The sequence below is a fragment of the Zeus faber genome (genome assembly GCF_960531495.2).
Source record: "Zeus faber genome assembly, chromosome: 7".
NCBI classification, from domain to species: Eukaryota; Metazoa; Chordata; class Actinopteri; order Zeiformes; family Zeidae; genus Zeus; species Zeus faber.
Genome location: NC_137203.1, coordinates 2,475,951 through 2,501,417, shown reverse-complemented (window position 1 = coordinate 2,501,417; position 25,467 = coordinate 2,475,951). Strand labels below are relative to the sequence as shown.

The 25,467-nt window shown below is 45.1% G+C and overlaps 2 protein-coding genes across 2 annotated transcripts in view; one reads left to right on the top strand and one right to left on the bottom strand.

The window, feature by feature from the left end:
• Positions 1–4,966: 4,966 nt before the first annotated feature.
• Positions 4,967–23,473, bottom strand: mrpl1 (mitochondrial ribosomal protein L1). The gene is made up of 10 exons (XM_080003936.1): positions 23,455–23,473; positions 19,052–19,153; positions 18,335–18,443; positions 15,980–16,244; positions 11,711–11,794; positions 8,145–8,216; positions 7,909–8,020; positions 7,093–7,193; positions 6,636–6,717; positions 4,967–5,140 (listed from the first exon to the last, which is right to left on the bottom strand). Exons 2-10 carry the CDS (start codon positions 19,080–19,082, stop codon positions 5,043–5,045), a joined length of 954 nt encoding a protein of 317 aa, XP_079860062.1. The 5' UTR covers positions 19,083–19,153; positions 23,455–23,473; the 3' UTR covers positions 4,967–5,042.
• cnot6l (CCR4-NOT transcription complex, subunit 6-like) overlaps positions 21,722–25,467 on the top strand; it is a 17,615-nt gene continuing 13,869 nt past the window's right edge. The window contains exons 1-3 of the mRNA XM_080003935.1: positions 21,722–21,821; positions 24,382–24,503; positions 25,274–25,460. Of these exons, the coding sequence (XP_079860061.1) occupies positions 24,392–24,503; positions 25,274–25,460 (299 nt within the window). The 5' untranslated portion in view covers positions 21,722–21,821; positions 24,382–24,391. The remainder of the gene's footprint in view (positions 21,822–24,381; positions 24,504–25,273; positions 25,461–25,467) is intronic.

The window sequence follows — 25,467 nt, the reverse complement described above, 5'->3', positions numbered from 1 at the left end:
GTCGTGTATAGATGAATTCAACAGTCGGAGGCTGCATGCACCGTGTTCCTGCTAAATACCGTCCATTAACATCAGCATGTGTCGTATTGTCGATGGTCAAGCCGCACACACGCAGCCAACGGTGGCCGGGGCTGAAACACGCACCGTGTGTCCCGGGGAGGAAGGCGAGGACTCCGGCCACAGTCACGCACAGCCACCACGCAGCCATGGAGGAGCAACGCGCATTAAATCCAACGGAAGAAACAGCGGAGCGGGTCTCGATGTCCGAGTCAACGCCGCATGGACCGACCCTCCGGGCTCAAGGGACCGAAAACAAGTCAGAGCCGATGGGACCGGTCGCGGTTCCGCTCGGGAGCGGCGCGGACTCCTGGGGCGACGCGTCCGCGGCGGCGGCACCGCGTCCTCGGCGCCGCGGCGCAAAGTGCTTCGCCCGGCGCGGGAGAGAAGTTCCGAGGGGCCGGAAGGAGCCGGAGCCGCGGAGGAGCAACAGCGGGACCCGGAGAGACCGAGAGAGAGAGTGTGTGGGAGCCGGGACGGTGCTCTCCCTCTCCCCCTCTATCTCTCCCTCCTCCTCCTCCTCCTCCTCCTCCACCTCCTCCACCTCCTCCCTCAAGTCTTTCTAACTGTTGAGATAAGTGAAGAACTTGAAACCATCAAAGTTTATGAAAGAATAAAGTTTAAAACAATAGAACATGTTCAATAAAAAGGGTTTACTCCACTCGGGCTTTCTGCGATAAACCTACGTAACGTCAAATAACGAGAAGAGAAAACGTGAAATCGAAATAAATGAATGAAATATCTCCCCCTTGTTGTTTTTTTAATTGAGTGAATTTAGGAAAATAAATCCTTTGCACCAACTAGTGTAAAATTAAGAAAAAATAATAATAATAACAACAACAACAACAACAACAATAATAATAATACAAAATAAGAATCATAAAATAAATAAATCATAATAAAACAAATAACAATAAAGTATAATAATAATAATAATAATAATAATAAAGTATAATAATAATAATAATAAAGTATAATAATATAATAAATGATAACAATAATAATAAAGTATAATAATAATAATAATAATAATAATAATAAAGTATAATAATAAAGTGTAATAATAATAATAATAATAATAATAATAAAGTATAATAATATAATAAATGATAACAATAATAACAAAGTGTAATAATAATAATAATAATAATAATAATAATAATAATAAAGTATAATAATAATAATAAAGTATAATAATAAAGTGTAATAATAAAGTGTAATAATAATAATAATAATAATAATAATAATAATAATACGTCCATTGTAAAGCAGTTGTCACTTGGAGTAGATGATATTGGTCCTTACATGTGTCCTTCACGTTTCTGTGATGAAGCGAAAACGTCAACATCACCCTCCATGACACACGGAGGCCATTTTGCCCTGGAATGATTGATTATTAATCACGTCCTGGCGGCTCCATCCTCAGTGCGGCCGCCGTCTGGATCCTCCTGGGTGTTTACACCTTTCTATCGTTTTAAAAGTTGTTTTTTGTTCCGCTGGCTGACTTTTCACAGTGGTTCACTCGGAAAACTAAAGTCTCCCTCCTCGGTATGACACCACATCCAAATGGCCGCCATGTGATTAACGTGTATAAACCGTTATTTACACGAACTATGAAGATCTACGGAGCGTTTCCTTTTTTCAACCGTCTGCTCAGTGCTGCCCTCTTGGCCACGACCTGTATTGCAGCCAATTACACGTGCACGGGCTCTTTCAAACCGATTTGACACCAAAATGAGCAGGATGAACCTGCTGAAAATAGGCGATTGACACCTTTCCCGTTGCCGGGAGAAATGTGTTTCTCATCACGTGTCACGTTCAACGTCACCAACACATCGGAAAAGGGGCGTGTTGTGTTCCAGTGTGATTGGTAACAAAACAGAGGGGCCAGCAACCTAAACAAACGACGACATCAAACTGTAAAACTTGGGGGAAAAAAAGTATGTTGAGGCGTTCAAAAGAATGGGATGGTTCAGGGAGGACCCAACACGACAGCAGAAGCAGCGTGGAACCTCCATGCTGTTTGCCCGGTGCAGAAAAAAGTCAATAACTTCTCATTTTGGATTCTAAATGTGATATGAAATGATGGAATGATACACGGATATTCCTGTCTATTTATGCCGAAATGAGCGGCCCGACCCGGGAGTCCTGTTCACATCAGAGCCAATCGGAGGTGGAGCGGATTAAAACCCAGGTCTATTGTAGTCATTTGACCTGGGACTGAGACCCGGGTTTTTCCTTTCCCGCTGACGACAAAACCGATTGTTTAGGGGGTGTTACTGGGTTTTTTGTGTAGTGGGAAAGGGGCATTAGTAATAAAGTTGAACAGCAACTTTCTGTAATAGAGGAGGCTGCAGGTTCAGGACCTCAGTTTTTTTGATTTAATTAATTATAGTTTTAAAGGTTTTATTCCACCCAAATACTACTTTCGGTCTCAGGACTTATACTTTTGGGTATGAGGTTAGGGTGGGTCAGGGTTCGGGTTTCCTCCGTCTTGTCCATGTGTCTTAGGCGCCATCACGCAAAAACAAAGGATCCTATAAATGCAGTCCCGAAACGGCAGCCCCCACTTTAGGGAACGTGCCACTCCACCGTGCAGTAAATTGGCTGCAATACAAGTCGCGGCCACGAGGGGCAGCACAGAGGGAGCGCGCTGCCTAACATAAAGGTTTATTTATGGTGTGATTGTAAATTCTTTTTAACGCTTATCGAGTATTGGGGCCATCAAAAAAATAAATACCATCGTATTTTGAGAATAAAATCTAAATTATGGGAAGCCAAAATGTCAAAATTAAAGTTATAGTGTAGTTTGAAAATAGGTTTTATTTTTAATAAATAGAAATAATAGATAGAAATAGAAAATTAAAGATGAAGTACTACTGCAAAATTAAAAAAAATAATAATTTAAGATGAACTATATTCTTGAGTGTCCGACAAACTTTGTCTTCACATTGTGTCCTGAATCTCATTGGGTTTTATTCTGGAAATACAATAATATATATATTTTCCTATGTTCTGCGTCAGGACATTTGGGCGAAACGCAGGCACAGTCCGTCTCCACGGCCACCTCGGGTGATGGCCACTGTGGGGTCCCCTAGAAAAGCACTTTAATTTTTAAGGTATTTTTTAAATACTTACAAGGATACCATTATGTGTTGTGTGATTAACGTCAATATTAAACAACATTGTTCTGTAGTTGTTTTTTTTTTTTTTTTTTTTTAGTTCTTCAGGCTGGATCGGCGTTTTAGAAGCTTGTACGTGCAAGTGGTGCGGAGATCAGAGTCCGGGGGCAGAGATATTCCTCGCTGGTATCGCGTGGAAGGGACCCGATCTCCATCCACATTTTGTCCGTGGGTCACAGGGAGGTCGCCCTCCAAAAGCGGGGGCCCCCACTGGCGAGGCACGCCCCTCCGCCCGCTTCTGCTTGGGCATCACATCAGAGTGTTAAGACCCGCACGATGCAGTGTGAGACCCGCACGATGCAGTGTGAGACCCGCACGATGCAGTGTGAGACCCGCACATGTGAGTGTGAGACTCACTGCCTGAGACCAAACTCTTGAGTTGGGATGGGTGACGGACCGAGCCTCCGACTCAGAAGCATCCACCACCGTCACAGAGGGTCAGCGCCGGTCGTAGAGAAACGACCCCGCCCGGCGGGGCCGCCACAGCCGGCTCGGGATGAAAAGATCAGGAAGCAGAGGCAGAGCGGGAACGCCGCGCGCGCCCCGGCCTTCTGTGATGGCGGACGGACGCCGCGGCGTTGGATCCCTTGTCTTTGCATCGTAGTGCCACGTCTCACCCTCAAAAGCTTTGCATTCTGGGATACGCTTGCAGCCGCTGACTCACATGCACCGCCAGCCAGAGTCAACAATCCAGATTTACCTGGGTTTCAAGACCATCTCCCTCCATTTGGTTTGAAAGCGGCTTCCTGTTACGCGCCAATCCGCTTGTAGATACATTTCCCCTGAACGGCTGCTGACTGCTGTACCGGCAGTGCACCGGCAGGAAATAATACTGCTGCACGGGAAGCCATGCTCTTTATTTCAAAGCGATGCAGCCGCTGTGGAGAAGAGGAATGGAAAGTGTTTTCGGAAAGCCGGGAGGCAATCCAACAAGCTGCTTCCGAACGCGGGCGGCTCTGTTTGACCAATGGGAGCGGGATGATTGTTATGGACACAGGGGGTTTACATTTAAACCACACACCTGAATCCACACAGGTCTGTTCAGAGCGAAGTCACACCGAAAAAACGTTTTCACATTTCCCACCCATGTATCACTGGCCGAGGCACGGAAGGAACAGGAACCCCCCCCCACAACACACATGGAGCGTTGCATTGATCTAAGTAGGACAGAAACTTAAAAGTTCACGGCACTGCGCGTGTTAACCAGTCACATCAACCAGCCTGACCGGTAAAAAAAACAGCCGAAGGAGCCACCCAGGAGGCCGCAGGAGGATCCCCAAAGGGCCCGGCCAATAATCCATCACATGAAAACGATTCGAATGGCACCCAGAGGAGGCCCCACACGGCTGTAGGGGTGAAAGTTTTGGGACGTCCAGCAACACTGGAGCAAAACAGACTTAAAAAAAAAAAAAATTGTTCAAACGCCGACGCGTCCCATTAAAAAAGGTCATTCATTAATAAACAGTGGGTCGACACTGCCCCCTGGTGTACGCATGAAGACTACACCCAAAGTTTATCCACAAAGCGATGAATCAGTTTGCCGCAGATGACGTGTAGCGCTGGAAGAGCACAGCGCAGCAGCGAGGCAGAACATCAGGATGACAGTCACAACCTCTGCAACAGGGAGCAGCCCCCACAACGAAGGTCGACCTGCACGGAAGGACCGAGCCACCGGGTCCTGTTACCAGTTGGTCATGTGGATAAGACAGATCTTTACAAACACGGTCGCATTTACAACGTCACTTTATTCATCACAGAAATGATTTATGTACAGGAACGCTCCGGGAACACACCGCTGTGATGTCACTTCCCCTCCGCCGGTTCTGGAAGGAGATCTCTGCTTTCGAACCACAGAGCTTCACTGGTTTGGCTGCTGATGATGGCACGCTCGATGAAATGACCTGTTGGGGGGGCGACAGACAGACAGACAGACAGACAGAAGAGAGAGAGAGATAAAGAAGGAGAGACAGAGAGTAAGAGAGAGTCAGTAGTGAAGGAATAATGGACTGGTTACACATTGATTTACACCAGAAAGGACCATTCAGACAAACTGTTGGTGAGTCCAGAACGTCTGCTCAGGCTGAGGGGGTTGAACTTGGACTCAAGTAACAGTTGAGTAAAAGTACTTGAGTAAAAGTACTTGAGTAAACATACTCAGTAACTTCCTCCTCCTGTGGATTTGCAGGAGTCGGGGGTGGGTGAAATACGGCCGCCTGCGGCAGGGGAGCGGCGGCCCAATCCATCACACGGCAGTTCTTCATGGACTCCCCACGCAACCTTCAAAAAGTGATGGAGCGAGGGAGGAGGAGGAGCAGGACGGAGGTGGGACAGAGCGGAGGACAACTTCCACTTCCTTAACAATCTTTTTATTTATTTATTTATTTTTTATTAAATTTTTTTTAAGTTCTTCATTCTCTAAATTGCTTTGACTTAGAGGTCACAGCAGCTCCCTCCCGTCTCTCTCTCTCTGAGCCTCTTCATCACGGTGAGGAACGCTCCTGACCGCCGTGCCTCCATATTTAACCACACGTCCTTTGTCGCCTTGGTACTATTTGGGGCACACGACGGTGCCAGACGTACGGAGCCCCGCCCCGCCGTGCTCAGCAGCCAGTCGGAAATTTTAGACGCAGTGTGACTCGGTCACAGCGGCGTGTTTGCGTCTCAATTAGCCACAGTATGAATGGTGGTGTAATAATGAAAACAGTCAGAGAACACGCAGCTGCTAAACTGTTCTCATCAGCATGGGTGAAGCTCTGCTTTTTAATTTCCCTCATAAATACCAAGTCTCATACGTTATGGCCCCTGGAATAATATCTGCAAAAACAAGCAGCTGGCAAATGAACTGAGCCGGGCTGCTCCCTCCCCCACGTCGGAGGATTTGAGAGTTGGTTCGGGCCGAGCTTTTCTGCGTGGATTTGGAGAGAAAAGGGTTCAGAAAAAAACGCCGCAGGTGGGAGGGACGCTCTTCTGGCGCAGCTGCGAGACGGCCAAATAGAGCGGTTTTCATCGTGACATTTGAGTTGACGTTTATAATTCCAACGAACGGGTGAATTGTCTTTTTGTTTCATTTCAAGCAGCCACAAGAGGCGTGTGCTCGACTATCACAGGCTTGTACGGTGAGTACAAGCCTGTGATAGTCGAGCACACGCCTCATGGAGAGCAGACGTTTGCCGACACCGAACATCATGACAATGCACCAAATTCATTCCAGTCCGTGCAACATTTCTGATGTTTGCTTAAAAGTCCGACTTCAATTTGGATGTAAACGTGTGACTTGAGACTCTGCGGTGATGTTCAAGGTCATTAGGTGACCTTGTGGTGGCGTGTGATACATGAACGTTTGGACACAGATAGAAGTCACTGTCTCCTGTAGGAGGCTGCAGCTCGTGGAGGCACCTGGAGACGCCTCGCGGTGGGAACACACGTCCTCAAGCATCGTCCTCAGGTTTTCCAGGATGTGATCCTTCAGCATGTCCAGCTGGGGGGGAGGGGGCTCACGTCACTATCAGATTAAAAGCCTCAGATTTCACATGTATTCAAAATAAATTTGAAACAAAATACAGCAGGGAAATGAAAATCAATGGCTTTAAATAGTCATTTCCTGACGTTCCTTGTCTTGGCGTTCTTAAATGAACCGACTTCCCAGACATTCCAGGAGTCCTGGAAAAAATGATCTGTCAACTCTTTATTTTCTTCAATTGTGATTAATCCCACATCACGCGCGCGAAAATATAATAAATGAATCACAGCAAAATTACTTCTGAACCACAGGAAACCAAACTCCAGCTTAAACAGAAACTTTAAAATAATAAGTAGACGAATAAAGGTTTAGTAATTATGTTTATTTTGTTACCGTGGCGAACTGCGTCCTGATGTAGCAGTCATTCTCCACCAGGTATTCATGACCCGTCTTGAACATCTGCAGCATCTGAGCGATGTTGATGCCAACCGAACCTGGAAGGAACACACACACACACACACACACACACACACACACACACACACACACACACACACACACACACACACACACACACACACACACACACACACACACACACACACACACACACCTTCTAACACCCTAATTTAATTTTGCAGTATTTTCTATTTTATAAAATACTTCAAACCACTGGATCTCTGACATTCCCTTGCACTGCAGGGAGAGACACTGAGGTCGAAGGCTCAAAGTTCAGGAAAATTGATTTGATGACATGTGGTCAGTGTGTTGTGAACATCTGGCTTCAGGAGTCAACCATGAGGGTTTTCAGCATCAACACTGAAACACCAGGGAAAACATGGAAACACGACTTATTCCCCCAAAAACCTGTAAATCGATGCTTCTTTTTCCTTTCATTTTCACAACTCTTGGTAGAGGAGTGGACTAGTAGGCACCTCGCCCCCTAGTGGCCGTGGTGGGGAAACACTGAAATCAAATAATAAAAGCGGTACGACGCAACATGCTCTTTGAACTGTAAACTGAAACATATGACGGTTGTTTAACAAAACACACAGATCCAGGTCATAATACTCAGGTTTCTTTCCAGATGTCTTCAAATATCAAAGACTTAAAGTGAGCAGAAGAGTGAATTCAGCAGACCCAGCACCAGCTGCTTGAATCCGTGTTATTTTTGTTCGACAGGTTTCGAGACGTGAACTGCGTCCGCACCTCTCTTGCTCTTGGGAAACTTCTTCCTCAGCTTGTTCTTCAGTGGAACGATCTTCTGCAGCATCTCAGGAACCGTCACGTAGAAGTCGGCCCTCACCTTGTCCTCCAGGATCTGGAACGGAACCACGGAGGCCCGACGGTGACCTGGATGCCGCACTGAAGCCCTACGTAACTTTTTAAAACTCATCTCCGGTGATGAAACAGACGTTTCAACATCACCAGGTTCCTTCGCTCACCCTCTCGATGAGTTCCGCTCCTCCCACGAACGCAGCGCCGTTCTCCTGGGCCACGCGGGCCTGGTCCGGGTTCTGAGGAGACACGTCACAAGTTCACTGTTAGGTTCCAGTCCAAAGCACCGCAGCACAGAACCATCATGAACAACGGGCACGTCACAGCTTTAGGTTCAAATTTGCATAAATGTGTGAGATTAAAGCACGTTTTACTGATTTACTGAAAAGGAAAATGGGTGAGTTATACACACAAAAGGGCTGATCAAATCGCCATTATTTGTTTTATATAATAGCGCCATAGGTACGGACATATACACCGATCAGCCACAACATTACAAGCACCTCTAATAACGTTCATATTGTGTAGCTCCTCCTTGTGCCGCCAAAACAGCTGTGAGGTGGAGGCATGGACTCCACCAGCAACTGAAGGTGTCCTGTGGTATCTGGCACCAAGACGTTAGCAGCAGAACCTTTAAGTCCTGGAAGTTGGAGGTGGGGCCCCCATGGATCGGGCTTGTTGTTCCAGCACATCCCTCAGATGCTCCGTCGGAGCGCACCCTAACCCCACCCATCCACATGATGAATAAGAAAAGGTGATTCATCAGACCTCCACCTTCTTCCATTGCTCCATGGTCCAGTTGTGACGCTCACGTGTCCATTGTAGGTGCTTTCAGGGATGGACAGGGGTCAGCGTGGACACTGTGAGCTCCCATACGCAGCAAGCTGCCATGCACTGTGTGTTCTACACCTTTCTATCACAGCACCATTCACTGTTTCAACACTTTGTGCTGCAGTAGTTCTTCTGTGGGATCCAACCAGACGGACTAGACTTCACTCCCCACGTACGTCAATGAGCCCTGGGCCCCATGACCCTGTGGCCGGTTCAGCGGTCGTCCTTCCTTGGACACTTTTGGTAGTAACCACTGCAGAGAGGGAACAGCCACAAGACCTGTGCTTGTGGAGATGCTCTGACCCAGTCGTCCAGCATCACAATGTGCTCCTTGTCAAAGTGGCTCAGATCCTTACCACGCCCATTTTTATACTTCAACAACTCACTCTTCACTTGCTGCCTCATATAATATACAACACTATATATATAAAATAATAATATATAACAGTATATAACACTTTATCTATAATAACATATAACAGTTCTTCTTCTTCTTCTTGCTTCTCCCCTTAGGGGTGGCCACAGCGGATCATCTGCCTCCAACACCTTTTGTTCTGAGCATCTTCCTCCCTTACACCACCCGCCTGCATGTCCTCCCTCACCACATCCATCAAGCTTCTCTTTTCCTCTTGCCTGGCAGCTCCACCCTCAGCCTCCTTCTTCCAATGTAACTCTCATCTCTCCTCCAAACGTGTCCAAACCATCTCAATCTGGCCTCTCTCACTTTTCCACCAAACTGTCCAACCTGAGCTGTCCCTCTAATGTCCTCATTCTTAATCCTGTCCATCCTTGTCCCTCCCAATGAAAACCTCAACGTCCTCAACTCTGTCACCTCGAGTTCAGCCACCTGCCTTTTTAACCGTTTATATATAATAATATATAACAGTTTATATATAATAATATATAACAGTATATATATATATATATATATATATATATATATATATATATATATATATATATATATATATATATATATATATATATCCCACCCCTTGACAGGTCCCATTGGAACCAGGTGATCAATGTTATTTTCTTCACTTGTCACTGGTTTAACGTTGTGGCTGATCGGTGTATACACACTCACCCAAGCACTTTATTAGGAACACTATACTACTACTGGGCGGGGCCTCCCTTAGCTCTCAAAACAGCCTTAGTTCTTCTTGGCGTGGATGATGGAAACATTCCTTTGAGACTCTGCTCCATGTCGACATGTCGTCATCACACAGTTCCTGCAGGTTTGTCAGCTGCACATTGATGCTGTGAATCTCCTGTTCTATCACATCCCAAAGGTGTCGTGTTGGATTCAGATCCAGTGACTGGGAAGGAAACTGAACAACACTCAACTCACGGTCATGTTCATGAAGCCGGTTTGAGACCACGTTTGCTCTGTGACGCGGTGCATCATCAAGCTGGAAGTAGATGTTAGAAGATGGGCGTGGCCATGAAGGGATGCACATGGTCAGCAACAACACTCAAATAGGCTGTGACATTCAAGCCATGATGGATTGGTATGAACAGGCCCAAAGTGTGCAGTGAAAACATTCCCCACACCATGACACCACCACCACCACCACCAGCCTGGACTGTTGACACAAGGTAAGTGCAGGTCCTTTAAATCATGCTGTTGGCGCCAAATTCTGACCCTACGTCAGTCAGTGTGCCTCAGGAGATGTGGAGATGGGTCGAACCAGGCTACTTTGTCCGGTCTTCAACGGTCCAGTTTTGGGAGCCTGTGCCCGCTGCAGCCTCAGCTTCCTGTTCTTGGCTGACAGAAGTGGAACCCGACGTGGTTCTGCTGTTGTAGTCCGTCCGCCTCAAGGTTCCATGTGTTGTGGTGACCAGAGCAACATGTCAACACATTGTACAGAGAGGTCATCTGAGTGACGTAGCCTTTCTGTCAGCTCCAACCAGTCTGACCGTTCTCCGCTGACCTCTCATCAAGGAGGCGTTTCCTCCACAGAACCGTCGCTCACTGGATGTTTTTTTTTTTGCGCCATTCTGAGTAAACTCTGGAGACTGTTGTGGTGAAAATCCCAGGGAATCAGCAGCTACAGAAACACTCAAACCAGCCCGTCTGGCACCAACCATCATGCCGTGGTCAAAAAAACACTGACAGGGCTCAACACTAACTTTAAAAAGTGGTTTCCAGCTGGCAACCACGCATCAGCTTTTGGTTGCCAGAACTAAAAATATGGTTGCCATTTTTCATCCCCTTTGCCCCCCTCCCCCGTCCAAATTTAGAGTAATTAAGATACTATGCAGTTATACGTCAGCTTCATCATGAAAATGTGAATCTGAAGCTGCTGACGACCACCTGCATGATTTGATGCATTGCACTGCTGCCACACGATTGGCTGATTAGATAATAGCATGAATAAGTAAGTGTCCAGGTGTTCCTCATGGAGTGCTCAGTGAGTGTAAACACCCTGCATGAAGTTTAGCAAACATAATAGAAAATAAAAATCCTGACTGACTCAAAGCCACTCCACGCCTCGCCAAAGGACTCGTGTGTGTGTGCATGCGTGTGCGTGTGTGTGTGTGTGTGTGTGTGTGTGTGTGCTGAATTATACACCCGAATTTCGCTCCAGGGATTAATAAAGTGTTATCTCATCTTATCTACGTTTTATGCATCCAATTAAAAGCAAAGGATTAATTCCCTTGTTGTCCCAGCAGAGATGCTCCCGTGGCATTGTGGGTAATGCCTCACACTAAGCCCCCTGGCAGGATGCCGCCTTGTGGACCGACCCCGCCCGCTAATTACAAACTAATAACGCAGTAAACAGAGTCTTCCCTGCTGGTGTAAGCTCTATTAAGACAATACATCAACCTCAGTTCATCAATTAGTCTTGAAATTAAAAAACACAGCGATGCAGTACGAGGAGGTTGAACAGGAAGTTACCTCGGTGAAGACCAGAACTTTGTTCAGCTCCGTCCTGAAGGGGTGCGGCAGCTGAACGGTGCCGACGAAGGGGTCGACCTTTTTCTGCAGGAGAACAAGTGAGAAGGATTTGTTGAGACAGGTTAAGTGGACAGCAATAAAGGCCTGGAACAAGTGTCCATTGATTTTCCCGCCCTGGGAAGTGGAATCAGGATGCAACGTGTCCCGTCGGCTTCAGAGCTCAACGGTGCTTTTAAACGATCGATCAAAATAACTCCTGTTGAAATAGTGAACGGGCGGCAGGACTTTGATGCAATTGATGCAAATGACAATTCTTTCGCATTTATCTTTTTTGTTCTTCAGTCTTTTTCTCAATCTTGTGAAAGACTTTTTAAACTTGTTTCTAAAAGTCCCAAATATATAAAAAATATCTTGCATTACCTTATGTCATTTCACAGAAGCTTCGTCCAAAGCGACTCACAAAATCAGTATCAAATCAACTTTATATCCCAGTCACAATCCAAACCTTCTATATTCATACATAGCATTAGTCGAGTTAGAAATTTTTATTTTTATCGTTCGGATTATTTATTACTATTTTTCTCCTTTGCATTTTTGTGGCTAAAAGTGTCTGGCACACGACAACCACTGGACCTACGGACACGGTTGAGCTGATCTACATGCAGCTTCCAGCAGCTAAACGTAGAGGGCTTCGGTTGAAAAATGAGAAGGCATTAAATAGGGAAAAGTCCTCCCATAATAAGTCAAATTCCAAATGAATGTTAATGTCCGATAAATGTTGCCTGTATTACATTAGGCAATGAATCTATTTAACTGTGTTCTTGAATTGTAGCTTGTTAACGCAAGTGTAATAAAATACAAATTGATTTGTATAATAAATGTATTTATTATATTTGTGATTTTAAATAACCACAAAGTCTGTATTTATTTGTGTTCCAGATGCAGAAAAGTAGCCGGAAGTCTAAGGTAATAAAGAAGCAATTGCCGAAACATCCGGGCTTAAAGGTCATTGACACTGTTCCAAAAGAAAATATTAAGTGGAATTCAAAAAACTTTGATAAAAAGCTATGAAACACAAATTGAAAAAAACGCCGGGAAGAACCACAAAAAAAAAAAGAAGAAGAATGTTTGTACATGTACACCAAATGACATAGACGATGTTTTGATAAAAGGAACTAATGTTTATGGAGATATGAAAAAGTCTGGTAGAATAAAAGATAATGTTGTAATGTAAGATACTGTAAGAGATCATATTATATCAGATTCAACTAGTAGTCATTGCACAGAGTAGAAGTACTGAGGCCACAAAATGCATTTCTCTGCATTTGACCATCCTAGTAACTGATGTACCTCGGAGCAGTGGGCTGCCATGTAACGGGCCCCGGGGAGCAGTGAGGGAGTTAAGTGTCTTGCAATAACAGAATTGCCAAGAAGACAAACTATGTTTAATACAACATTGCAAATAACTTATGCAGACCCGTTTCCCGGCTGCGTTGGTGCAGATCACCATGACTCTGCGTTGTATAACCATCATAACCACCATGTACCATCAGTGTGACTCGGTAGCTCGCCACAACAAGACTGAACCTGTCGAAAGCCATTTCTGTGAAACAACACATTCATTCAGTCAAAGTCAACGGATATTTGAAATCAATGGACTTCAGACGGATGTTATTGACACCCAATGACCGGACCGAGTGCATGAATGCTACGAAGCATCCAGTCGCAAACTAATGAGCGGAACACCATCATTCTACCGAGATCAGACCTACAAGTCACAAATAATTAAACTGACGTGATAATATTTTGTTTATTTACCTTCGTGAAGATGGCCTCGTTTTTGTATCAAACCTATAACAAATGTCAAGCTGTCTTTATAAAAGGTAGCTTCCTGAAGATTGTATTTTTGGGGTTAAAAGATTAGATGTTTTAGACTGTTTTATTTGACAAATTCATTTAAGTTGTAATTTTTTTTTATGATTCATTGGAATTTTGGGGAATTTCGGAAGATTGCCATTTTTTGTAATCTAAAATTATTACATGTCGTGCGATCTTTATAAATACTGTGATATTTTCTTTGGTCGTTTTTTGTCCAGATGTTTTGGACAACTGTTCAAAACAATGACTAGACTGTCTTGTCACCATTCCTCCAAACTTACCAATCTATTTGCAAAATAAAACATATTCGACTTATATATATGTTCTACTGGTTGAACATTTAAATCTGAAGAATTGGTAATTTTGTCATTTGTATCTTCAGAAAAACATGTGTTTTACATAACCTCCACAAAATGTAATAACTGCCAAAACATGCCTGACCAGGTACCGTCGCCGTGGACGGCGACTGGCCCACAGCGAGGGGAGAGCAGAGTGGATCGCCATTACAGCGCCGTACAGAACTCAAATCACATTCTAAATAATCAACGCTGAGACGTCATATATCAGCCTCCGAGGGTAGAGTTGTATTACCGCAACCATCACGGTGAGTTGTAGCAATGACAGACCGTGATTCACAGCCAACAAGCAGACGGCTGCTTTTTGTAACTTGTGCTGCGTTTCACAGAACAGGAGAAGTTGTGATACGTGCCTAAAACAACTAAACTGGACCCCATGTACTGCTGCCTGCAGCTATATTTATTATTATGGGTCCAGCCCGCAGCCGTTATTGTACCTTATTGTAATTGTACAGCAGCCCCTTATTATTATTATTGTAAGAGGAAAGATTATCTGAATTTTGAAGCCTAAAACTTTCTGGAAAACCAACTTGGGCATAACACACAAACACGGTTGACGTCTTGTTTGAACTGCGCTGTCACAAAGACCTCGTGGTTGAGGTTTAATCCAAATCGATCCACATATGGAGTAGATACAACCAAAATTTGAGAGATTTTTAGACCAACGAGCCAGTACGTCTGACGCCGAAATACTGTATGTCCAACCCGGGTAAAAGTATCTGGAAGACATACTTTTGCATAAGCTAGAAACATGTAACAAGGGTGTCTTGGTTTAAATCTCATCCAAATCCACATACGGAGCAGATATTAGTGAAAAACCGAACAACTCTGACCCAAAATATTCAGTTGGTCTTGATTAAATGACAAGTCACAAGTCTGGTTCTAAAATGAAGGAGATTATATTTAAAGTAAGAAGCTTTATGATGTCATCATATTAGTTACGAGAAAAAATATTTTACAGTAAGAATCTTTATGACATCATCATATTATTTACTATAATGATATTTACAGAAGACGCTTTATGACATCATCATACTATTTACTATAAATGTACAGATTGTGACCGTTGGACCGTGTCCAGTGTGGGGCGTGGACTCGGTCACTCTGTAGTGTTTAGACGTTACCAAACTATGGATTTACGTGTATATTTATATAACTTCTTACATGGTAGATGTCAGTAGATCTGTTACATTGATATTTTAAATAGCTGGTCTCAATTACTTTGCCAGATTAATGAAAGAAATAATAGAAAATAATCCTTGAACGTGTCCCTCGAAAACACTGCAATGTGCGACTCAGTGATGCCTTCAAAATCCAACGTGTCATCGGAAAAATAAGAGCTGTGCAATGGTAATTACGCACAGGAATCGCGATTGTGGCGCTGCCCCTTGTGGCCGCCTGTGTGAGCGCTTCATGTCGATTACGCACATTTTAGTATTTTTTTGTATTTCTAGAGCTTATTGTGCGTGATCACGGGGTGTCATGACATTTCACTGCATATATGTATGACCGTATGTATATGTATGTGACAAATAATCTCTTGAATCTTGAACCTTGAAATACCACAACGCCTTTGTATTCCATGGAAACGGAACATACTGAAAATGTAATCCAAGTAAATAACTCAACAACAAATAAATGACGTTGATGCCAAAACGGCCACTGGTCACTGAGAGAGCAGCTCTATTTGAACAAACAACACGGTGAGTTCTAATAATGACAAGTTCACCTTTACAGGCGAACATGGAGGGTTGTATTTTTAAACACAGGAGGCTTGTGCTGTGTAGACCGCAAAGTGGTTGCTCCACGAGACCAGCAACCAGGAGACGACAGACCGGGGGGAGCCCATGCTGCGTTCAAGGAAACTAGGAAAATCGTGCTGCGTTTCAGAGAACCTGGGAAACTGTAAAACGCACCCAATATGACTAAACTGGACCCTGTGTATTGCTGCCTGCAGCTATATTTATTATTATAATTCCAACTAGTTAATGTTAATATTATTATAATTACACGTGGCGTGGCCTCAGGCTCATACCTTCTTCTCCAGTTTCATGTTCAGCTTGAGGTCGACGTAGACGGCCTGGTTGTGGGGTGTTAAGTCTAGCGTCTGGAAGCCCTTGAGCAGCTCCACGGCCTGGGCGGCGCCGTGCACCGGCCGAGGGTAAAACTTCCACAGGTAGACGTCATCCACCGGCGCCCACGCCGTCTTCCCGTACGGCTTGTGTCGGCCCGTGTCGTCGACCACCTTCCGCTCCCGTTTTACCTCCTTCACCTCCTCCTTCGCAGCCTTCTTCCAGGGTCTGCAGTAAGAACACAGAATCACCAGTAGGACTCGTTTGGACTCAACTCTTAGTGTAGAAGCTTTATCTTCAGGGAATCCCAACAAGAAGTTGAAGACAACACATCAAGGGGAGCGACGTGCTACTCAGCGGTGGCATGTTGTGTTTGGACAATTATTTGGCTTGTGAACTTAATGAGCTTAGATAAGTTATGGTAAAATAACACTTTATTTATAATACTAATAACAACACATTATTAACACTTCATCAATTCCGGGACAAATTCAGGTGTTTCAGCAGCAGAAGTTGACACAAGTGGAGTGCAAGTCAAAAACAGACTAAATAAAATAAATGTACTTATCTCAAAATAAATTAACAAGAAGCATATTAGAGGAATTCTGTGTCACAATTCACACAATATATATATACACTCACCGGCCACCTTATTAGGTACACCTTGCTAGTACCGGTTTGGACCCCCCTTTTGCCTTCAGAACTGCCTTAATTCCTCGTGGCATAGATTGAACAAGGTGTTGGAAACATTCCTTCAGATTTTGCTCCATATTGACTTGACAGCATCACGCAGTTGCTGCAGATTTGTGGGCCGCACATCCATGATGCCAACCTCCCGTTCCACCACCTCCCAAAGCTGCTCTATTGGATTGAGATGTGGTGACTGTGGAGGCCGTTGGAGAACAGTCAACTCATTGTCACGTTCAAGAAACCACTTTGAGATGGTTTGAGCTTTGTGACGTGGTGCATTATCCTGCTGGAAGTAGCATCACATGATGCTGCACTGTGCTCATAAAGGGATGGACATGCTCAGCAACAATACTCAGGTACGCTGTGGCTTTTAAACCATGCTCAGTTTGTACTAAGGGGCCCAAAGTGTGCCAAGAAAATATCCCCCACACCATTGCACCAGCACCACCAGCCTGAACCCTTGATACATGCAGGATGGATCCATGTTGTTTACGCCAAATTCTGCCCCAACCATCTGAATGTGGCAGCTGAAATGGAGACTCATCAGACCAGGCAACGTGTTTACAATCTTCTATTGTCCATTTTTGGTGCCTGTGCCAATTGTGGCCTCAGTTTCCTGTTCTTAGCTGACAGGAGCGGCACCCGGTGTGGTCTTCTGCTGCTGTAGCCCATCTGCTTCAAGGTTCCACATGTGGTGCGTTCACAGATGCTGTTCTGCAAACCTTGGTTGTAACCAGTGGTTATTTGAGTTACTGTTGCCTTTCTATCGTCTGGAACCAGTCTGATCGTTCTCCTCTGACCTCTGACATCAACAAGGCATTTTCGCCCACACAGCTGCCGCTCACTGGATGTTTTCTCTTCTTGGGACCGTTCTCTGTAAACCCTAGAGATGGTTGTGAGTGAAAATCTCAGTAGGTCAGCAGTTTCTGAAATACTCAGACCAGCCCGCCTGGCACCAACAACCATGCCACGTTCAAAGTCACTTAAATCCCCTTTCTTCCCCGTTCTGATGCTGGGTTTGAACTTCAGCAAGTCATCTCACCATGTCTACATGCCTTAATGCAATGAGTTGCTGCCATGTGATTGGCTGATTAGCTATTTGTGTTAACAAGCAATTGAACAGGTGCACCTAATAAAGTGGCCGGTGAGTGTATATATATAATAAAATAAATAAAAACACAAATGGAAAAATGTGAATAAATACTACGATGCACAACTCTGCATAAAGATTGAAAAATGCAAAAACAAGGCAATGCAAATATCTCTCTGTCCACAAATAAGATGAATCTTAATTAATCCCTGTGAGGAAATGCAGGTGTCACAGCAGCAAAACACAGTGAAAGCCAACAGAGGAATTAGTTATGCACACATCTGTCCACGGAGTTAGAGGGAGTAGCAATGTAATGCATTACGTGTGTTGTGAAAACGATTTTGCCAATCAGTGTTTCATCATTTATATGTGATTAAAGATATTGTCACGTCACTTACCATTTTTACAACCCTCACACGCATTTAGTTGTATGGTTGACCTGGGAGCAAAAATGCTGGCCCTTGCACGGCGGTGCCCTTGAGAAAGGCAGAAAACATCCAGCGCTCGGGTGCGTGTCTTTAAATGTTGGTCAACTCACCTGACAGCAGCAAAGGTCCGAACGGGGAGATTCCTCGGCACGATTTCAGACACCCGGGCGGGTTTGGGGCCGCCGACACTCAACAGCTGCATCTGACATGCTGCAAGGGCTGGGAGAACAAAGGAAGAAAAGGGAGAAGGAGAAGAAAACATGCATGAGTGACAACAAAAAGATGCTGCTGTCATCCTACAGCAGAGAAGTGAAAGTCAAACTGCAAGACAGCATTAGACTTCAGATCAGTGTGTGTGTGTGTGTGTGTGTGTGTGTGTGTGTGTGTGTGTGTGTGTGTGTGTGTGTGTGTGTGTGTGTGTAATAGAGAGAGGCAGAAAGGGGGAGAGAGAGAGTCAAAGAGAGAATGACAGAAAGGGAAAAAGAGAGGACAGAAAGATAGGGAGGGAGGGAGGAAGAGAGAGACAGGGACAGAGAGAAGGGGGGGAACAGACAGAGCGAGAGAGAGAGAGAGAGAGAGAGAGAGAGAGAGAGAGAGAGAGAGAGAGAGAGGGGGGGAGGGAGGGAGCTTCTCCGTCCACTTCCCAGTGTTTATTTTTTTAGTGAGACGTAAAGAGCCAGTTGTTCTGGGTGACACATGCTCGTCTTAAATGAACCATTTAAACGACATCCCCACCGTCGAGCCGGTGAAATAAACTGGAACTGTGCTTCTAACGAACCACGTCTGCGCCACCTCCTGTCAAACCGCTAAGATCAACTGGAACTGACCTTTTAACGCAGTCCTCACACAGGTCGCCATGTTTGGGAGTCGGCGCGGCGCTGCTTGCTGTCCGGGCGGAAACACCGACCGTCGAATGTCAGTTCCGCCTGCTGCCAACGGAGCGAGAAACGAAATACACATTTAAAAACCAAAAAACGACAATAACACGAAAAAACTGTCTCTAAGGACTTAACCGTCGAAGGCCAAAAAAAAAACCGACTTATTAATTGAATCGATGGACATCACCACAAAGTGTTTCTCAGAAGTTTGAGCGACAGGCACTTGTTTATAAAAGTAAATATCACACTGGATGCTGGATCGGTGTCATTCAGTCGAGTTTAGTGTCGTTTTTTCCTCTAAAGTGACTTGGTTAGACACAGGCATTAAATTAATAACCCAATTCCATGCAAAGCCCGGCCAATTTGTTTTATATAATAGTTATTACCTCTCTTCATTATTGCCTATTTGTATAATTATAATCTGATATATCTATCTCACGAACTAGAATGCTGTAGGAGTATTCCAACGGCTCCGCAACATCTGGTCGTCCAAAGCCATCAATACGGCCACCAAGCTACGCCTCTACATGTCAGTGCTCATCCCAACAGCGACCCACGCCTGTGAGACGTGGATGAAGACAGCCAGCATCACCAACAAGCTGGATGTCTTCCACCGACGATGCCTCAGATCCATCTTGAGGATCTCATGGAGAGATCGCCCAACGAGGAGGTGATGCAAAGGGCAGGGGTGGCAGCCCTGTCCGATGGTGTCTCTGCCCGGAGAAAGAGAACGGCTGGGCACGTACTCCGACTGCCAAGAGAGAGACCGGCAAGTGTGGCAATGGACTGGATGCCAGAGGGTGGAGAGAGGAAGAGAGGGAGGCCAAAGAAGACATGGAGACAGACAGCCAAGGAAGACCTAAATGAAATGGGTGTCAGCTGGCATGGAGCAAGAAAGGTCGCCAGGGAGTGGAGCAAATGGAGGGGACTCGTCGCCCAATGTTCCAGAAGGAACGGGAGGAACTAAGTCTAAGTAAGTAATATCTATCTCAGCTCGACAGGACTCGACTGCTGTCGGATGTCAGTATCTGCATTCATCAGTATTCACATGTTGAGATGTGGTGGATAAATGCATATTATTATTACTTGTAGGCAGTGGTCCTACAGAATAGTATCTCTATAAACACTCTGGGTTTAATGCATTTTCCACCATTTATGTGACAAGTGGGGGGTGTGAAAAAAACCCCACATTTGTTCATCATCATCATCTTCTTCTTCATTGTCATAATCATCATCATTCTGATCATTATCATCGTCATCATCATCATCATCATCGCCATCGTCATCAGCATCATCATCATCATCATCATCATCATCATCATCATCATCATCATCATCATCATGATGATGCATTATCATCATTTTGATCATTATCATCATTCTGCTCATCATCATCACCATCATCATCATCATTGTCATCATCATCATCATCGTCATCATCATCATCATCCTGATCCTCATCACCATCATCATCATCATCAGGGTATAAATGTGAAACAGGGTAAAGACCCATTTCACTGCCAGATACAAAAGCGACAAATGAACTTTGACTTGGACAATGTTTCCTCGGTTAGAAGTGACCAACATAGAAATAAGTATTGTCTCTGCATTGTTCCAGCAGTAACTGAAACCAGAGGCCTGATGTGCTCAAACCTTCAAACCTACCCAACACTTTCCGGCTCTGGTGGACCAGTGACGTCACATGGTTCTGACGTCAAAGTCAGGCGTTTGCTGTGTTGAGCCACGCGCTTCACGACGCGTGGGAAGTAACTTGAGTATGTTCATTTCCATTCGTACTCCATAACATTTCAAATATATGTGTGTTTTTTTTACTGTGCTGCATTTTCAATACAGACGCGTTAGTTTATATATATTTTTTAATCTATCAAAATCAGCATGAGCATCATCTGCAGAAAAAGGTACAGTTTACTTTATTAAGTATTGTAGACTCCGTTGTATCAGGACACTGTATATGAATAGTACTTGTACTTTTAACAGTTTAAGTACACCTAAGAGCAAGTAGTTATATACGTTTTACTTAAGATGAAATGTCAATGGTACTTTTACTAGTAATATTTGCGCTAGTTTCTGCGTCGGGGGTATTTTTACTTTTAATTAAGTAGAAGGACTGAGTACTTCTCCCAAAGTGACAATACAAATATGACAATAATGCTGGGAAAATATATAATATTTCAAGATAGGGTGAAATGTAAAATAGTACTTTATTAATCGGCGGAGGTATTCGGGCGTGACAGTATATGCACCAAATTGACGAACTATATCCATCTAAAGTAAAAAATAATGAATGAACAACTCAAGAATCTAAAGCAGTTAATTTCAGAATATACATTTAAAATATAAAATGTTAAATACGCAATGTGCAATATGTGTAACTGACAACAACAATGATAGCAGCGTATTTATTATAAATAATAATGCATTAAAAAATACGGCGGCAACGCAACGAATCGGGAGAACAAACAAAATCACTTCAACGCGACAAAATATGAATAAAAATAAAAAGTTCTTGAGAAGGAGCGGCGCGTGCACGCGGACAGGGCAGGCGCGCGGGCACGAGCGGAAGCCACGTTTGTTGTTCTTCCTCGTGTCAGTGTCAGTGTCAGTGTGGACTGGTCCGTGCAGCCGCGGTCCGGGCCGCGCAGGACCTATGTCCGTACCGACCGCCTGTCTGGATCCCCCGCACGGTCCCCGCATGCAGGTAGGCTCGCCGCGGCCTGTCCCGCCCCCGAAGGTCTCGGGTCCCGGGTCCCCGTGGCCCCGCCGGGGTCCCGGGTCCCGGGTCCGAGACGCGCGCAGCCGCCGGGCGCACTAATCCCGAGCCGCCTGCGGCACCCGGCTCATCCGCTGAGAAGGAAACACTTCACTTTATTCATCCAAACGTCGCGGCGACCGGTACCGAACGTGTGTCGCGGGGGTCGCGGGGGTCGGATCCCGGTGGAGGCGGCGCCCGAAACTTCTCCCGCAGGCCCCGCACGCGCTGGGATCCGCGCACCGCCCACCTGCTCGAGCCCTTTGGGCTTCACCGCGACCCGTCTTAGCGCGCGCGCGCACGCACGCACGCACACGCACACACGCACACACACACACATAAACGCACACACACACACACACACACACATAAACGCACACACACACACACACACACACACACACATAAACGCACACACACACACACGCACACACACACGCACACGCACACACACACACACACACACACATAAACGCACACACACACACACACACACACACATAAACGCACCCACACACACACACACACACACACACACACACATAAACGCACACACACACATACGCACACACACACACACATAAACGCACTTACACACACACGCACACACACACACACATAAACGCACACACACACACACACATAAACGCACACACACACACACACACACACACATAAACGCACACACACCCACACACACACACACACACACACACATAAACGCACACACACACACACATAAACGCACACACACCCACACACACACACACATAAACGCACACACACACACACACACACACACATAAACGCACACACACATAAACGCACACACACCCACACACACACACACATAAACGCACACACACACACACACACACACACATAAACGCACACACACACACACACACACACACATAAACGCACACACACATAAACGCACACACACCCACACACACACACACACACACACACACACACACACATATATAAACGCACACACACACTCAAACACTCAAGTGTGCGCAAAACGTAATGTAGTCGAGGTTCTGGTGCTAGTTTCCGAGGTGTGACGTCAGGGGTTATGATGACGTCAGATGTCTGTGTGTTTCAGCCTGCAGCAAGAGCAAGAAGAACAACTGGTTATTATATTAGTCAGTGTTTACAAACTAGCTGTCCCCGACTGTCTGTGTCCCTGTCTGTCTGCCTGCCTGCCTGTCTGTCTGTCTGTCACCGTGTCTGTCTGCCAATTACTTGTGACCAGTTTGTGTAAACAGGTTACGTAAGAACTTCAAATGCGTCTCAACTACACTCTCGTGACTGGAGTATTAATATGTATTTGTATTCTGTTTTCTGTGTGTGTGTGTGTGTATATATATATATATGTATGTGTGTATGTATATGTGTGTGTGTGTATGTATATGTTATTATAGTTATATTTGTCTCTGGCTGCCCTGACCTTTTGGTCTGTGCACGGAGACATTTTGGTCCTGCAGCCGTCATTCCTGCTCTGTGTGTGTGTGTGTCTGTGTGTGTGTGTGTGTGTGTGCGTGTCCCGTGTCCAACGTCCCCATTTGGTATCTACTGGAGCTCTTCAACGGGTTCGCCGTCCCAGTTCAGTGTTAAAGGAATTTCTGTCTCTTGCGTCTTCACTCGCTCACCCGTGTCCTGGTTCCCATGGGGACGATCAAGTGTCCAGGCTGCTGTGCTGCGTTCTTTGGGAAGTTAAACCTCTTCATAGTGTTGCACAACATCCACGAGGTTCATCTCAGAGCGTGTTTGTGCAGCGGTGTCATTACACCGGTTATTTCAAGATACTGGTGAACTGCGGGGTCCCGAGGGTCTTAAAGTGACTTTGCCCCCAGTGTGTAGTGAGACGTCTGTATTGGTCTGAATAACCGGTTGAAAAAATGAACCAATTAAATGACATTTTTGTCTCTGAATAATTTGGTTGTCTGTTTTTGTTCCTGTTTATGGAAGGAAGTGTTGTGTCTGTGACTACTGGACAAACACATTGAACTATTTCAGGATTTCTCTTTGAGTTTGGATTACAGTACTTGTGAATGTGAGTGTAAAGAATACCTTATTATTATTATTACTTGGTCTACATTCAAATAATCCATAATCTGTTCCGGTCCCAATGAATGGATCAACCTGCAGACATTAGTTTCCAGCCATCACAGTTATTACATCACACCTGTTTGCAAATATTTGAGCTGACTGCCATCATTTTGTTAAAGCCCCCCGATTCCACGATCGCATGTTTCCATCCAAGTTTGGAGAAATTTTAAAACAAATTGGCCGCGTTTCCGTCAGTTGAGTTGAGGTAAATTACCTGTCATGCTCAGCGTCAATAGAAAGCTGCTCTGCAACAGGGAGACAATATAAGCTTGTTACAATATTATGAAACAACACAACCGATGGAAGTTTTGGGAAAAACCGATTGAAATGGTGAGATCTGGAGCTTGAACCTGAGTTCAACTTGTTTGTTTTTTCCCTCTTTCCTGCTCAGATTGAGCGGTATGCCAAAGGAAAAGTATGATTCCCCAGATCCCCGCCGATGTTACACCATCATGTCCGCCGAGGAGGCAGCGAGCGGCAAGACGTCCCACTGGAACGAGCTGGAGATCTCTGGTAGGCCCCGCCCCCTGCTCTCCTTCAGGTCCTCGTCCCCCCGGGGCCTCCCCACGTTCTGCTTTTTACTTTTACTTTTCTTTTCATATTGTGTGAGCAGTTGAAATTGAAAAATGTTGTATATTAAATATCTTTAGATTTAAATATTTTGTGTTTTGTTTCTTCATCTTTCACATTTTAGTTTTAAGGAATTGAAATGCATTTTTATTATAGGATTTCTCTCAATTTTGGTACCTTTTTGTCATTGTGATATTTTCTGCAGCCAACATAAGACTGCACTAGAAATGTAGTAAGAGACCAGAAACAGGAAGTAGGAGGCTAGAAACAGGAAGTATGAGACTGGAATCAGGAAGTAAGAGGCTGGAAACAGGAAATAAGAGACTAGAAACAGGAAGTAAGAGACTGGAAACAGGAAGTAAGAGACTGGAAACAGGAAGTAAGAGACTTCAAACAGGAGGTAGGAGGCTAGAAACAGGAAGTAAGCTTCTTGAAACAGGAAGGTGCATCACTTCCTACGAGCAACCTGCTGTAGCCAACGCGGCGCCATGGATGTACTATGGTGATATCCAACTTGTTTAAATAAAATGTGATACAACTTTTATTGAAAAACATGTTAAAAATACTTGTGAGACTAATGTAAACAAAGATGAGTTATCAAACGATTTATCAAAGAAATCAGCGAAGGGATCTAACTTTGTACGTCCATAAAGCTCCGGCGCAGTGTTTTGAATCGGAGCCTGTCCTCAAAGAGCGCCCCCTGGTGTCCGCAGGGCGCGTGCGCAGCCTGAGCAGCTCGCTGTGGACGCTCACGCACCTGACGGCGCTGCACATCAGCGACAACAACCTGAGCCGCCTCCCCCCGGACATCGCCAAGCTGCCACGCCTCGTCTACCTGAACCTGTCGTCCAACAAGCTGCGCAGCCTGCCGGCCGAGCTGGGCAACCTGGTGTCCCTCCGGTCAGCA

What these genes read in the sequence shown, in the direction of transcription:
- mrpl1 (XM_080003936.1), bottom strand. Translation starts at nt 19,082, where the DNA reads ATGGCGACCTGTGTGAGGACTGCGTTAAAAG. An exon ending in ACATGAAACTGGAGAAGAAG is followed by an intron (nt 11,795 to 15,979) that starts GTATGAGCCTGA and finishes GTTCTCCTGCAG; the next exon opens with AAAAAGGTCGACCCCTTCGT. An exon ending in GTTTCCCAAGAGCAAGAGAG is followed by an intron (nt 7,194 to 7,908) that starts GTGCGGACGCAG and finishes TGTTCCTTCCAG; the next exon opens with GTTCGGTTGGCATCAACATC.